The sequence below is a fragment of the Anguilla rostrata genome, chromosome 12, assembly GCF_018555375.3.
Source record: "Anguilla rostrata isolate EN2019 chromosome 12, ASM1855537v3, whole genome shotgun sequence".
NCBI lineage: Eukaryota > Metazoa > Chordata > Actinopteri > Anguilliformes > Anguillidae > Anguilla > Anguilla rostrata.
The window spans coordinates 17,831,956-17,846,927 of record NC_057944.1 but is presented as its reverse complement, the minus strand read 5'-3'; the positions used below and the strand labels follow the sequence as shown (position 1 = coordinate 17,846,927).

The following is a 14,972-nucleotide window of genomic DNA, read 5'->3' as shown; positions in this document are numbered from 1 at the left end:
TTAGTGTTGGAGATCTTACAATCAGCTTTAACATGTATTTCTTTGTGTTATGTTTATTTATTTATTTATTTTTTAATTTTATTTATATGTCATTTATTTTGTTGTTAACCATATTATTAACATCAATTTTGTTGTAAGAATTATTAACTTAAGTACTGGTCCTTTTTTAAAGACACGATGTCAAAGTGACATATTCCCTTTTGTGGAAAACGTTATTATTCTGCAGTTTTATTCATTTTTTTTCCAGAGCAGAATCTTATGATAATTTTGAACAACAAAGGTTGTTATGTCTTATTATGAGTACTTTATTTGTACCCTCTAAATATGACCTGGTTGGTGTTTTAGTGAACACGGTGGGTGAAGGCCAGCAATGGCACATTATTGGTTGTGCTATTACAAACTAGCCCTCATCTATAAACTGTCAATGTCGATCCAGCAATACTACTACATTTCCTGAATAATATCTAACCGATCAGCTCCAGTGCTAGCATTCTGAAGATTCCAGTCACATCCCCTCCCTTTTTTGTTTCACTTTTGTCAATATTAATTGCATTGTGGCTATCAGACTTGACACTCGCCGGTACTATTTAGTTTCCCAAGCTGGTAAACAATATCTAGCTGCCTAGTGTTAGTGCTAGCTGCACCTCTTTTTAATTCTTATATTTTGATTTCTATTGTTTTATTTTTAGATAAACTTAACTCAAGCTAATAAACTTTTCTTATCACTTATGCAATGCCAATCCCTTTCTGTGAGATCATAAACAAGAATGGGCTTTTGTTGGCTGTTAGCAAATGAGGAAATATAGTAAGTAAATTGGCAGATGTAAACATACCAAAGCATGATTGTTTTTATTTTTTAAGTATTTTATTTCCTGTACATTTTGTATTTTAATATTTATGGTAAGTTACCAGATTGCTTTTGACTGTGTGTCATGGTCCTGTTTTCCTGTCTGTGTTTCCCTTGTTCGGCCGCCAGATGGCGGCACTTCTGTTTTGTGTCCTGCTCCCCCCCTGTTAATTGTATGATTGTTTCATTGTCTCGTTATCCCATCATTGTTCCCACCTGTGTCTTATCCCCTCCTTTTGGTTTGATTGCTTTTTGAGTTCACCTGTGTCTTGTTACCCCTGTCTATTTAAGTTCTCTGTTCCCTTGACTCAGGTGCTGGTTCCTTGTGTTTGTTTCCTGACTTTCATGTACCTGCCTTCTTGTGTTTGTTCCTGAATTCTGTTTGAAAACCGATTATACCTACCTGTGTTTTGTTTGACCTGCCCTTGTGCTCTGTTTGACCTGCCCTTGTCCTCTACCTGCCTGTGTTCTGCCCTGCCCATGTTTGTGAGTTCCTCTTGTTTTCTGTTTTATTTAGATATTTTTTGAGTTTGTTTTTGCCCTTCGTGCCCTTTTCTGTTCCCTGTTTCTTTGCCTTCCTTTCTGTAAGTAAAGTCTTTGTTAATTTTCTCCCTTTTGGGTTTCGTGTTTTTTTTCCACTCCGCGCCTGGGTCCCAGCACCCGTACCGTTACACTGTGAGCCTAATTGTCCTCCTAGTTGACGCATCGCTGGTGGTCTGCAGAGTGACTGACTGCACTGCTTGTCCGGTGGGCTGCAGAGCAAGTAAAGAAACTATTAAAATACAACCGAGGAGGGAACCTGCAAACGGTACGGACGCGCGGCAACAAACACAAGCTGTGAAAACAAAACAATCGCGACACTTTACCTGTGTCAAGCGGTACGGTGAGTACATGGTTGTTTTATGAGTGAAAACCGAAGAGCTTATCTAACTTAGATTGAAGTTCTCCGTGGCGCTGCATTTCAATCGGTCGCCATTCGCGCTCACTCCTTGCTGCACTGAAACCCTTTATGACATTCAAAAACTAACTCTACCATCAGGAATCCTGCGGGCAGTAGAAGAACTCCACACAGCTGTCGGACAGGCCTTAAGTGTTTATATACCTTGAATGTGCTCAATCATGGTGCAGTAATGTAGTTTGGTCAGTGGACTTGGTCTTCTGGTTCACCTCCTTTCTGGCTCTAGCTGGTTAGGATATGTTGCTAAAATAAATGTAAATTAAACATGTGTAAACTCTAAAATTTCTTATCAGCATTCAGCATTTATCTAACACTGTCCCTCGCAAATTATCTTGAGTCTTGAACATGGTATGCATGACTGCCTCTTTCTGTTGTACCTCCAAAATTTTGTGATTTTACAATCTTTTGTTGTATGGCCCGAATCCATTCCCAGTCCTGGTGTGTCTAATGATTTGCCTGGTGCTAGGGTTTCATGATCAAGGCTTCTAATTGTTCTTTTACTTTTAATTTCTGGGAATATTAAGCCTAACCCTGGACCTGCCACCGGTCTTGGTTTTACCACACCTGCTGATTTTAAGTTAAGAAATGGTATTGGTCTTTTGCACATGAATGTGAGAAGTCTCATTCCTAAACTGGATCTTATAAATGTCTGGGTCCATACTGCTGATCCCGACGTAATAGTCCTGTCTGAATTGTGGCTCAACAAGTCAATCCCTGACGGGGTTATTACCATAGATGGTTATAATATCTTTTGATCAGGCAGACCCAAAAAGGGAGGAGGACTTTCTATATATGTAAAATATAAATTTAATTCCGTGGTGATTCTGTCGATTCTGAAGCAGTTCGAGTTTCTTGCTGTTAAAATTAATTTAACTAATGATTCTCATTTCACTGTGTTAGGCTGTTATAAGACTCCTTCAGCTTCAAGAGACACTATTGCGTCCTTTTGAAATCAATTGGCTGAGTTTAATGACAAGGCGTTTGTTTTAATGGGGAATTTAAATTGGGATTGGTGAACTCCTGTTTCTGACCCTTTCAAATGCATTTGTAACACTCTTAATCTCTCAACTTGTGAGTTTTCCTACACAACCCAATAAGAAATCACCTGATAAATCTAGGCCTACTTATTGAATTTATTCTTACAAACACACCTCAGAAATACCAGGCAGCTTCTGTATTCCCAAATGACGTCTGTGACAATTGTCATAGCATGTGTCAGGAGTACGAAAATAGCTAAAACTAAACCCCGCTTTATTTTTAAAAGAAATTTTAAGAACTTTTGCGAACAGGCATTTCTTCGTGATTTACCCGTACACATTTAATTGATTTCATTCCTGACGTTCATACTGCTTGGGATTATTTTAAAACACACTTTCAAGCAGTTACAAACAAATGCCCCGTTAAAAACAAAGGTGAAAGGGAGAGAACCCCTGGCTTTCCTCTGATATTTTAGATATGTTTCATCAGAGAAATACTGCTTGGGACAAAGCTAGACAGTCAGACTCTCAAGCTGACTGGTCCCATTTTCGGTTCAATGCACTGCTCTGGCTAGGAAATGTAAAGCAGATTTTTATATGAGCGCTCTTACTAATAATCAAAATAAATCTGCCAAATTCTGGAAGACCATCAAGTCATTAACTGCTGCAAATGCCTCTACTTCTCTCCCTCCCTGGATATTCAGCCAGTAACAAATAAGGTTGATATTGTCAATCTTTTTAACAAACATTTTATATATACGGGCCATATTTTTAACCATCAAAGTATGGGGTCACCAGGAATTATTAAGCCTAAAGTTTCACTGTCTTCAGCTGGAACTGAGCCTTTTGCTTTTCACCAAATTCCTTCTGCTCATGTTCTTGAAGCATTAAGGAAGATAGATCCTAGAAAATCAGTTGATCCTAATCTATTAGTCCCAAGGCTTCTAAAGCTTGCTGCTCCTCTTATTGCAGAGCCCCTCACCCACATCTTTAATTTGCCTCTTTTAACACAATTTTCCCAATGATTGGAAAGCAGCCTATGTGCTCCCCTTGTTTAAAAGTGGTGATCCCTCTGACCTCAACAGTTATCGTCCCATTTCAGAACTCTCTATGCTGGCAAAAATATTTGAATCCCTGGTAAATTCTCAGATCAAGCAGTTCTTACATGATAACAATATACTTAGTAATATGCAATCTGGTTTCAGGTCTGGTCATAGTACAATCACTGCAGCCTCTATAGTAATCAATGACATAGTCCAAGTCCATAGTCCCTTGACAATAAACAATACTGTGCTTCCCTCTTGACCTTTCTAAGGCTTTTGATACAGTTGACCACTCCATCTTAATTGGTAGATTAAATGACATTGGTTTTGGGTCTAATGCAGTTTAATTGGTTTTCAAATTATCTTTCCAATAGAACCCAATGTGTATTTGTGGATGGCCATAAGTCCTCCATTTTGGAAGTGACTAAAGGAGTCCCTCAAGGCTCTCTCCTGGGTCCTGTATTATTTAGTATTTATATTAATAACCTTTCACATGTTTTAACCAACTCTGATTGTAATATCCATTTATATGCTGATGATACGATTCTTTATTGCTGTGCCCCCACCCTTGTTCAAGCTTTCCAAATACTTCAGAATGCTTTTAATTATATTCAGTCGGCACTTTAGGATCTGCAGCTGGTTCTTAATGCAGACAAAACTAAATGTCTAGCGATTTCAAGGACTCATTCCCGATCCTTGGCTGAATTGAAAATCATCACTGTTGATGGCAAGTGTATTGAAGGAGTTTCTTGCTATAACTACCTTGGAATCTGGCTTGATGATAAGCTTAGTTTTAAATTGCATATCGATAAATTAATTAAGAAACAGAAAACAAAGTTGGGGTATTATTTTAGGAATAAATTTTGTTTTAGTTACAAAATTTAGAGGAGACTCCTTACAGCTACTTTTTTAAAACCTGTTTTAGATTATGGAGATGTACTTTATATGCATGCTTCCTCTTCTGCTTTACATGCCTTGGATATGGTTTACCATAACGCTTTACATTTCATTACAGGTGCAAAATTTTTAACCCATCATTGTCTCCTATATGAATGGTCTGGGTTAACTTCTTTACATCTGCGCAGATTGATCCACTGGTACATATTCATCTACAAAATAATAATAATTGGTCTACTCCCTTCCTACCTCAGCAGTCTGCTAATTAGAAATACACATAGTTATCACCTCCGCTCTAGGGACGTGATACTCTTTAAAGTCCCTCGTCCCTCTACTGAATTCGATAAGATGGGTTTCAGATATTTTGTACCTTACAGCTGGAACCATCTGCAAAATAATTTTAAACTTGACAAATTAATTTTAATTGTGGACTTTAAACATGCAATTTATGACTCTGTGACTGAAGTATGCTCCTGCTTTTAACCTCTTCTCTACTTTTAATTATTGTTACACCTCTGTCTCATTCCACATTTGATGTTTGTACATTTTGTTAGGTGTAAGTCTTGTTGGGTAACTTTGTGTTTCATGTCAGGTCCCCCTTGCAAAATATATTTCAATCTCAATGGGGTTTTCCTGGTTAAATAATGGTTAAATAAATTAAATAAATAAAATCTGAATTACACTTACACTCATTTCACGGCCCCCTGCCGGGTATGGCCCGAGTGCAGGTTGTAGACACTGGAGTGGGCAGAGTTCTCTAACTGAATTCTCTTTTCCAAGCTAGAATTTTCAGTGCTTGCTAACTATTTTTTAAAAATAACTTAGCTGCCATCACGGGGATGTGTATGCTCCAGTTTTTAGTGCTAGCTAGCTTTTTTTTAATAACCTGCAAACCCACAGCTTTTGTGATGCCTAACTAACTTTATATCGCAGCACTAGCTGCCTACTGTTTGTGTGTGTGCAGAAATACAACAGAGAACCAGACGCTTCAGGTCGCTAACTATTCTGCCTTCGTTGCAAATTACAACCTGTCATATCAGTTTGTGTGCCTGTGTGTGTGTATGTGTTTCATTATGAGGCTAAGAAGACTATGTCTCACACTGCAACTTGTATAGAAAATTAAACATTGACATATTTCATAGTAATTTCACTTGAACATTACAGCTGAGTGATTCTGTTCGCTGAAGGTGGACTGTGGAGTATGTTTAAGTAGATTTGTAGCTTCTTGAAGGTTGTCCACTTCCTTTATAACTTTCAGCTCACTAGCTGCTAGCTGGAGTTCCATGTCCGGTATGATGTGAAGGCTGGACTGTATTTCACAACATCATGGGTCGGAAATCGAGCGGTGCTGCTGATGTATGGAAGACCAAATGTGACTAAATGAAATAAACTGATCATTAAATGAATAAATAAGCAATGATATAAATTAATAATTAAATAAATTAAAATTCAATTAATTTCAATTAATTAAATAAATGTAATTAATACAATTAATAAACAGCTTTTTTCCGCAGGCTGTTGGTCTCCTGAACTGTCCTACCTGATAGTTTTAGACTTACATAAGCACTTCAGCACTATAACAGTCGGACACTCTGCTGTTTTACACTTCATCTTAAGTGAAGTTTTTTTTTTTAAGTTTGCTGCTCTTATTGTTGTACGTTCTGTTTTTATTGCTTTGTTTTTATTGCTTGTTTAATTTTCTGTTTTTATGTATTGCACTATGGCCCCGGGGGCACTATATTTTGTTCATGATTTTTGCATAGCCTGTAAGGAGAAGGACTGACAGTGAACTTAAAATAAAAATTAATTAAATATATAATTATACAAATACATACGCAATGCAATACATTATGAAATAAATAAATGAAAAATGTATTAAATATATAATGAAATAAGTAATTAAATGAATAAATATTAGTTATTTGTCTATTTTATTTCATGGTGTTTTTATTTCTGAAGGACTCTTTGCACATTGGCTCTTTAATTCATTCCTACACTTATTTCAATGTACACTTTTTTCCACTCGTATTTATTTCAACTAAGTACTTCCAGGTCTTGTTGAGAGACGTTGCTCATTAGTGGCAGTGTGCTTGGCTCCAGGATAAGTGTTTGAGCCACCTAATATCACTAAGTTAATGATAACAATACAGCCAAAATATGAAGTCAAACATTTTTTGCTCAAGAAAATCTAGGCACAGTAGATGTTTTTTTTTCCAATGTCTCCCCATGTACTAATTTGTTAAGCTATTGTGACGTTTGGAGAATATTTTAATATTACTATTTACCACTAATGTTGTTTCTCAATGCTGCAACTAGGTCAATCGGCAGATGTAAACATACCAAAGCATGATTAATGTTACTTGATAAGTATTTTATTTCCTGTACATTTGTATTTTAAAATTTATGGTATGTCACCAGATAGCCTTTAACTCTGGGCAAAATGCTGCAACTAACAAGAAATCTACAAGCATTACAGTTACATTACATTTATTTGGCAGGCGTTTTTATCCAAAGCGACGCACAATAAGTACACAACCATGTTAGATGGATTTCACATCTGTTTTACCCATTATATGCTTTCTTGTATTTTGTTCAGGTCTGAATAATATTATATAACATTTTGGAAGAAAGATACAGAATAGCAAGCCAAAACTAGATGCTAAAATTGCAAATATCTCCACAGCTACAGTTAACTTTCCAGGTGAACTGACATAAGCTGGTATAAAGGTGATCCAGACTGCACAGAATATGAGCATGCTGAATGTGATGAATTTGGCTTCATTGAAGTTGTCAGGCAGCTTACGAGCCAGAAAAGCTAAAACAAAACACAACATAGAGAGGAGCCCAATATAACCCAGCACAGCCCAGAACCCCAGTGCTGATCCTACATCACATTCTAGAATGATCTTTTCTTTGTAGTGCTTCATGTTCTTGTTGGGGAAAGGAGGGAATATTGTCAACCAAAGCACACAAATAAGGACCTGTATGAGAGTGAAAGCAAGAACACTCAGTCTCTGCTGGGGAGGCCCAAACCACTTCATGACATTACTGCCTGGAAGTGTAGCCCTGAAGGCCATTAACACCACTATTGTTTTTCCCAGAACACAAGAGATGCAGAGGACAAAGGTGATCCCAAACGCAGTGTGGCGCAACATACAGGACCACTCAGAGGGCCGGCCGATGAAGGTAAGAGAGCAAAGGAAACACAGTTTCAATGAAAAGAGCAGCAGGAAGCTCAGCTCTGAGTTGTTGGCTTTCACAATGGGTGTGTCCTTCTTTATATAGAACCATACAGCCACAAATGCAGTAACACATGCTCCAAATATAGAAAAAAGAGCAAGCACGATTCCCATAATTTCATGAAATGACAGAAATTCGACAGCCTTTAAAACACATTGATCTCTTTTAGCATTAGACCAGTATTCTTCTGTACACTGAATACAGTTATTAGAATCTGTAAAGAAATAATATAATTAGTAGAACTCTCTTACAGCTATGGCTGTACAGTAAAATTAGCATATACAACAAAAAAGTGCAACTAGGAAATGTTGTCTGTAGGCTGGTTAGAATTGACTACCTGTGGTATTGCTGATTTCTCCCTCAGCGCAGGGCACACAGTCATAGCAGCAGACAGGCCTTCCTCTCTGCACAGCCTTCCGGGTGCCTGGGGGACAGCTCTCACTGCACGCTGACCTGGATTTCTGTACAACATGTTTCAACTCTCAACTCAAAGCACCCATGTTCAATGTGCCGTGTAAGTAGATGACAATTATTTGCAGTAGTTCGTAATAAATATGCAGCCCCTAAACCTTTTTAAGTGAGATCTGTAACAGTATAATTTCCTGGGGAACAGTAAACATGGAGCAGTTGCTTGTGGTTTGTTTAGAACTTGACTTTAAATATGACGATCTTTGTAAGACTATTTATGAATACATATAGCTTACAATCGGTCATTCCTCTGTCACACACAGGACTAAGTAAATGCTGTGTATTAGCTAGCTAAATCTATGTAGGTCGCTAGTTAGCTATCGAGAGAACTCGACAGATCTATATCTATCTATCTGTCTATCTATCTCGCTAGCTATCTACTGATCTACCGAGGCAATGTTTTCTAGAACGTTTCCAACGGCCGCACAGCATGAGGTTTTTCTGCATGTGCACCAGCTAGAATTTGACTGTTACATCACCCTAGCCTTTGCATGGTTGAAGTTGTGCTTGATAAGAGTGCTGATAATTATTGTAATTATAATAATATTATTTGTGCACATACTCACCCTCATAATTGAAGATTGAACATTTTGAGTGAGACAGCAATTATTGAGCCATTTTGAAAAATTCTCCACAAGCGATGGAGAGACACTCAGTGGTTCCTGTCTCACTCTGAATGTAGGAAAAACAGTGACCATCCATTTCACCTACAAGTACTATCTTTACATTTGCATACATTGACAAGAAATATATATATATATTCATGAGTTCAAATATTTGGGTATTATACTGGATCCCTACTTTTAGTTGCAAGAAGTATAAAAAAGATGGGTCATACAGTGAAATATAACTTAGCTAACGTTAAATTTATTAGGAACTCTTCCAGTTCAGGCATCCAAGACATTTCTGTATGCTATGGTTTTCTCTCATTTTTCCTACTGTATGTCATGCTGATTACAGGCTAGCAAAACAATACTGAAACCACTAGTCATTTTACAAACAAGCTCTCAAATTTTTTGATTAAAAATCACATCACCGCTGTCATAATACTTCCCAGATATAACTGTAACAACCTCACTATGCAGTCGGATGTTTTGCATTTAAGATGATCCATGATGCTGCTCCTCCACCCCTGAAGTCCTTTGTTCAACTCTCTTCTGAGCAACTGAGCAGGGTTACAAGGTCAACTACAAGGGGCCAGTGTAGCATTCCTTGATTCCATGACTTTAGGGTTGCATTGTGTGTGCATGTTGCTGGGAGTGGGGCTTTTATTGTAAATTTGTGATTTCATTGTGCATCTTGTATTCTATACCACTTTTTATACCCAACCTGTCCAGGGACTGCAGATGTGAATTACCTGTTAGCTAAATAAAAACGTACCTATTCTCTGTGTGATTAATGTAGCTACTTGTACAGAGATCTGCACTGAGCTGCTAATTACAAGAGTCAGGTGTGACTCCAAATTATGGTTGAAATGAAAAAATACAGGATGGTAGATCTCCAGGGACAAGGTTGATTTCCACTGCTTTAGGGGCTTCATGTATACAACAACAAATACTGGATACAGATTATTGTCACATGTAAGGTTGATCATTCTGAACTTTCTACAGTAACATTATAGTCTTCCCTCACATGTGTGCAATTTTTGTCGTGCTGTAGTTTTATTTATGTATGCTGCTAAACTGTTTGAACTGAACTGTCATATTTAATTATTTATCTCAATCAGTGCTAATAGCTGCATACAGGTATACAGCTGTATGCTGTCATCAGACCACCTTTTCATGTAGTGCATAAACACTTACCTGTTTTTGCCCGCCTGCCCACACCATAGTAACAGGGCTCATCACAAACTGCTGCCCAACTGGTAACGAGGCATCGTAGTAGCCAACCACCTTGAACTTTACTGCACCATCAGGACCAAGCTGCCAGTTCACCACCTCATATCTTGCCGCTGGATCTCCATTACTGTCAAAAGAGACTTTCTCTCCAGTTCCCAAAGTGAAATTGACTTTTTTCATAGCCTTAATTACCTGTTGGGAAAAAAATATTTAAGCTTGGATAAATACTTGATTGGATTGGTTCATAATGAGTATTTGATTATCTTTGTAAGAATGGTTTATTTATTTACCTGCCAGGGCTCTGTTTTCACACTGCTTGTGCAGCCTTGATGGGGTGTACATGCCAATAAGCCATGTAGAGAATGAGCAACAGCATATACTGCTTTGTAAACATTGCTGGAGATTCTCAGCTCTGATACATCAGTGTATTCATTTTCCAGTTCAATTAAGCTCTCAGATCCAGTGCAGGGATTCATGTGAGGTACGTTGTTTTCATTTGTTAGTGAACATTGAAACACATTTTCCCAAAAGTCAATGACAACAGTATTATTTTGGTACTGAGATGGGTGAAGTTTCAACAAAAACTCTTTGAAGCCATTTATTTTGGCTTTGGTAACAGCAAAGCCAATAGACCCTCCCAGTATTCTGAAAGTTGTAGGTGTTACTAAACTGCTTGATGTCATCCAGCTTTCACTGCCAACCATTTGGAGACCTGTAATATTCTGAAGTGTCAGCTGCTCCAGTAACTTGATCATTTCACCCTCACTAAGAAAGGCTACAATTACCTTTGCAGTACCTCTTTTGATAACATCTACAACCTTCAGTAATTTCTTCAGTTCTGTTCTGTGAAATTTCTCTGAATACTCAATGCAGATCCCTTCCTGTTCAGCAGCTTTTATAAATGTGGCCATCCCGTTGTTGCCATAGTCACTGTCACTTCTCACTGCTCCTATCCAGGTCCATCCGAAGTGCTTCACCAGCTGAGCCAGTGCTCTGCTCTGATAATAGTCACTGGGAATGGTTCTGAAGAATGTGGAGAACCTTTTTCTATTGCTCAGACATGCACATGTTGCAAAATGACTGATCTGAAAACAACACAAAAGGGCACATTTACCAGAACCTTGATGTTACCAGACAATGATTCTATGTATACTATACTCATTTTATAGATCATGAAGCAAATGTATTATGTATGAGTGAGTATATGCAGTGCGTGTGTGCACGTGCATGTATGTGGTCAAACAGCAATTAATTCACATGCACAGTATGATGTTCCTTTGAAAAAGTTAATAAATTATTAATATTGATATTTGATTATAACATTTGAGTATAGATTTCTGTGTCTAAATATGAGTGTTGCATCTGTTATTCTTAATAGGGGTGTGCCTTTTACTGCTGTAATAGTACATCTCATAGTATATCCCCACCGTGGCAAGTCAGTTTTTTGCATCACAATTTAGTTCTCCCCATAGTGTTATTCATGGGCACTGGCATATTTTCTAAGTTGCATGTCAGTTCCCAATTTCCACCACATTTTATGAATGTAAACATATTAGAAAAAAGCCATTTCTGACACATATAATGTCAGTAATCTATTTTACAAATACAATCAGCAAATGTCTGCAGAAACTCAGTTTGTTAAAAAAGTGACGAGAGCTAATCAGTTTTAAATTGCAAGTTGAATGTTATCCATCCATCCATTGTCTATACCCGCTTATCCTGAGCAGTGTCGCTGGGAGTGCTGAAGTCTATCCCAGCGTGCATTGGGCAAGAGGCAGGAATACACCCTGGATAGGTCGCCAATCTATGTTTTGAACATGAATTTTTCAATCACATTACACCTAGCAGAAGCATAGAAGAATACTCTCCCAGGGACTGTTCATTTGTGATTGCTGGAAGCATTTAGTCACCAAAATAAATGTGAAATGTCAGAGGACTTTTAAAAAATGTTTTTCCTTGAAACATTGAACATAAATATTTTCCATTATTGCAATTTTTCCCTGACATTCACACAACAAAGAAAACTCCCTGAACAGGAGGTATAAGAAGTTCTTCTTATGCTAATTTAGCTTTTAAATGTCAATGAATGGCTACTTGTTTTGCAGTAACTGTAAGAATAAAACAACTCACCACTGGAATCTGAAATAATCCTACTGTTGCAGCAATTGCCATAGTGTTTGTAGATCCGGAATCTCCAATGATGGCCTGCACTACGGCTGGTGTGGAGCAGGATGTGTCGGTCAGTGTTTCCTCATAACCATTCATCAGAGCCATGGCTGATTGTATGGAATATGCTCCAGAGACACAGCTGTCATATATTTTATATCCAAGAGACACTCCTGGGAGGACGTCAGTTCTGTTGTTTATTTCTTCAATGGCGAAGATCATAGTCTGGGCCGCCTGGAGTTCTATGAAGTCAACTCTAGATATGACACATTATGTAGATTATTTGTTTTAATGATTCTTTTAATACTAATAATAACAATTTTAACATCACACTGTCATGTCGCACTCTTTGAAAAGGCATCCATCATGTATTTACCCAGCAGGCAATATATATATATATATATATATATATATATATATATATATATATATATATATATAGAAAATTCCATAGCTTACATTTTTCACAATATTACTCCTAGGATTGTTAGAATAATAAAACATATCATTAAATTACCACCAATACAAACGCCTATAGGTTAATCTCACCGAGGGCATCTGAGTGGTTCTGGTTTGGCATTAAATTCGATGGTCATGTCCAAAGGAATATAATGCAGGGAGAAGACCCCGCCGATGTTGATGTCTCCATGTTGATAGAAGCTGGGCTTGGCTGCCCTCCCCAGTATTCTGCATGGTGGAGTCTGTGCTGCAGCCCAGAGGACTGTTAGTGCCAGCAGAATGATCTGCAGTGCCATCCCACTGCACATCTCAGATCCAGCACTGCTGTGTACCAGGTTTAAATACATCCACTTAAATTCTCCATCAATTTATGATTCTCAGAGGCATGCCTGAGTCCCAGGATAAGGAAGGTGGGGGGTTATATTGGCAGTGAAGTTATACCAAATATAAACACAATTCTGAGGATATATGAACTCTTTTCAAGTTAACTACTGGATTTTGGGTGAAAGATTGTGCTGTCTTTGAGCCATCCTGTCTTCAAGGCATTATTAATATTGTTTCTAATTTTTTCCACTATTTTTCAGCAAATAATTTGTAATGAATTATTTGTGTTTTACATACAAAGTTTCAGAAGTGGGCATGACAAAATTAGAAATGTATCCATGACGTAGTTATCGATGGATGTGACATGCAGTATATGAACTATTTACAGTCTCATTCAAGGGCATGGGGAGGGGGAGGGGGCATTGGGGGTTACAACTTTCCCCTGTCCCTCAAGTATTACAAGACAGGCCAAATATCAGCATAACTGATGGTCTCGGCTGAATTCTTTGATCTCATTCGGTCCCGAGAGCATGTCTCACAGCGGAAGAGCATACGCCCCTGGCGCATGAAATTTATATATATATATATATATATATATATATAGAGAGAGAGAGAGAGAGAGTCACCATGCCTGTAATCCAATGTAATGTAAAGAGTAATCAGGAGAAAGGAGAAATCAGGCCCCTTTCGATGATTCTGGCCAGATGTAGATATACTGTAGATTTATTTGATAAACTTAAGAAGGAAGGGCAGAGACCAGTATGTGTGGTTCTAAGACAGGAATGAGGCGTGTTTACAGATGACTCAGAGATCCTGACATCTAAAGAGTAGGATTTGAAATCAGTATCTCCCAGCTCCAGATGCTGCCAAATTGTGATTGATTTGGTTGGTGGAGAGGCTAGGTTCAAACAAGTGGTCATTTGTCATAATTCAGTGGTTGCTCTGGAAGATGGGGAACTAGAGCTCAACCTGACATGGAGGGGAGGCTATGGTGGAGCTGTATAGGCCAGGAAACAGGAAAAGGGAAGACCAAAGAAGAATCCCAGCTGGGATGCTGGAGGAGTTGGAGCCGGCTGGGAAGCGAGACAGCTACGGGCGGCACACAGAAAAGCGGTTGCACAGTTTTACTTTTTTTGTCTTTGTTATTTTAGCTTGTTGTTTCAGTTTATTGTTTTTTCCTGGAACCTGTGAAGGGGAAGGGTGATGGTGTCAGTTTATTTCATTTTGTGTTTGTGTGGGTACGCTCTCTCTCTCTCCATGTGGCAACCAATGGTGTTCTCTGGCACCTGCCATATCTCCCTCCCAGGGGTGTCATGCTGGTGTATGACATTTGGTGCTGAAACCTGGGAGGGAGCGGTCTCAGCATAAACTGAATTGGTCTTCGGCTGAATTCTTGGTTTGGAGGTGTGTCTCATTCGGTCCACCGGAGAGGCGGATTGGTCTCGGTTGTGCTGGCTGGTGGAGAGAGCATACGCACCTGGGCTGCATTAGCTGATCAGCCCAGGTGCTGAAAGGTGTGCTTCTCTCCACAGTTTGGGGCCAAGACCGGGAACTCACACCGAGAGCGAGTTTATCTAACCCTTGTGTGGTGTTCGGGTCTGTGGGACCCGTTTTCAATGTTTACTAAAAGAAAAATGATACAATTAATTATTTTTTCTACCTGAGACTCATTGGCCTTGGCTCATTTTCTGCGAAGAACATGTAAAAGTCCACATTATTATTGAGTGCACACTGTGCACCCCCCCTACACATTTA

At 38.5% G+C, this 14,972-nt stretch overlaps 1 protein-coding gene across 1 annotated transcript; it reads right to left on the bottom strand.

Moving 5' to 3' along the window:
• Nucleotides 1–7,072: 7,072 nt before the first annotated feature.
• Nucleotides 7,073–13,270, bottom strand: LOC135236659 (extracellular calcium-sensing receptor-like). Its single transcript, XM_064303145.1, has 6 exons — nucleotides 12,984–13,270; nucleotides 12,399–12,690; nucleotides 10,559–11,353; nucleotides 10,233–10,460; nucleotides 8,300–8,423; nucleotides 7,073–8,176 (listed from the first exon to the last, which is right to left on the bottom strand). Exons 1-6 carry the CDS (start codon nucleotides 13,238–13,240, stop codon nucleotides 7,263–7,265), a joined length of 2,610 nt encoding a protein of 869 aa, XP_064159215.1. The 5' UTR covers nucleotides 13,241–13,270; the 3' UTR covers nucleotides 7,073–7,262.
• Between the last annotated feature and the right edge of the window lie 1,702 nt (nucleotides 13,271–14,972).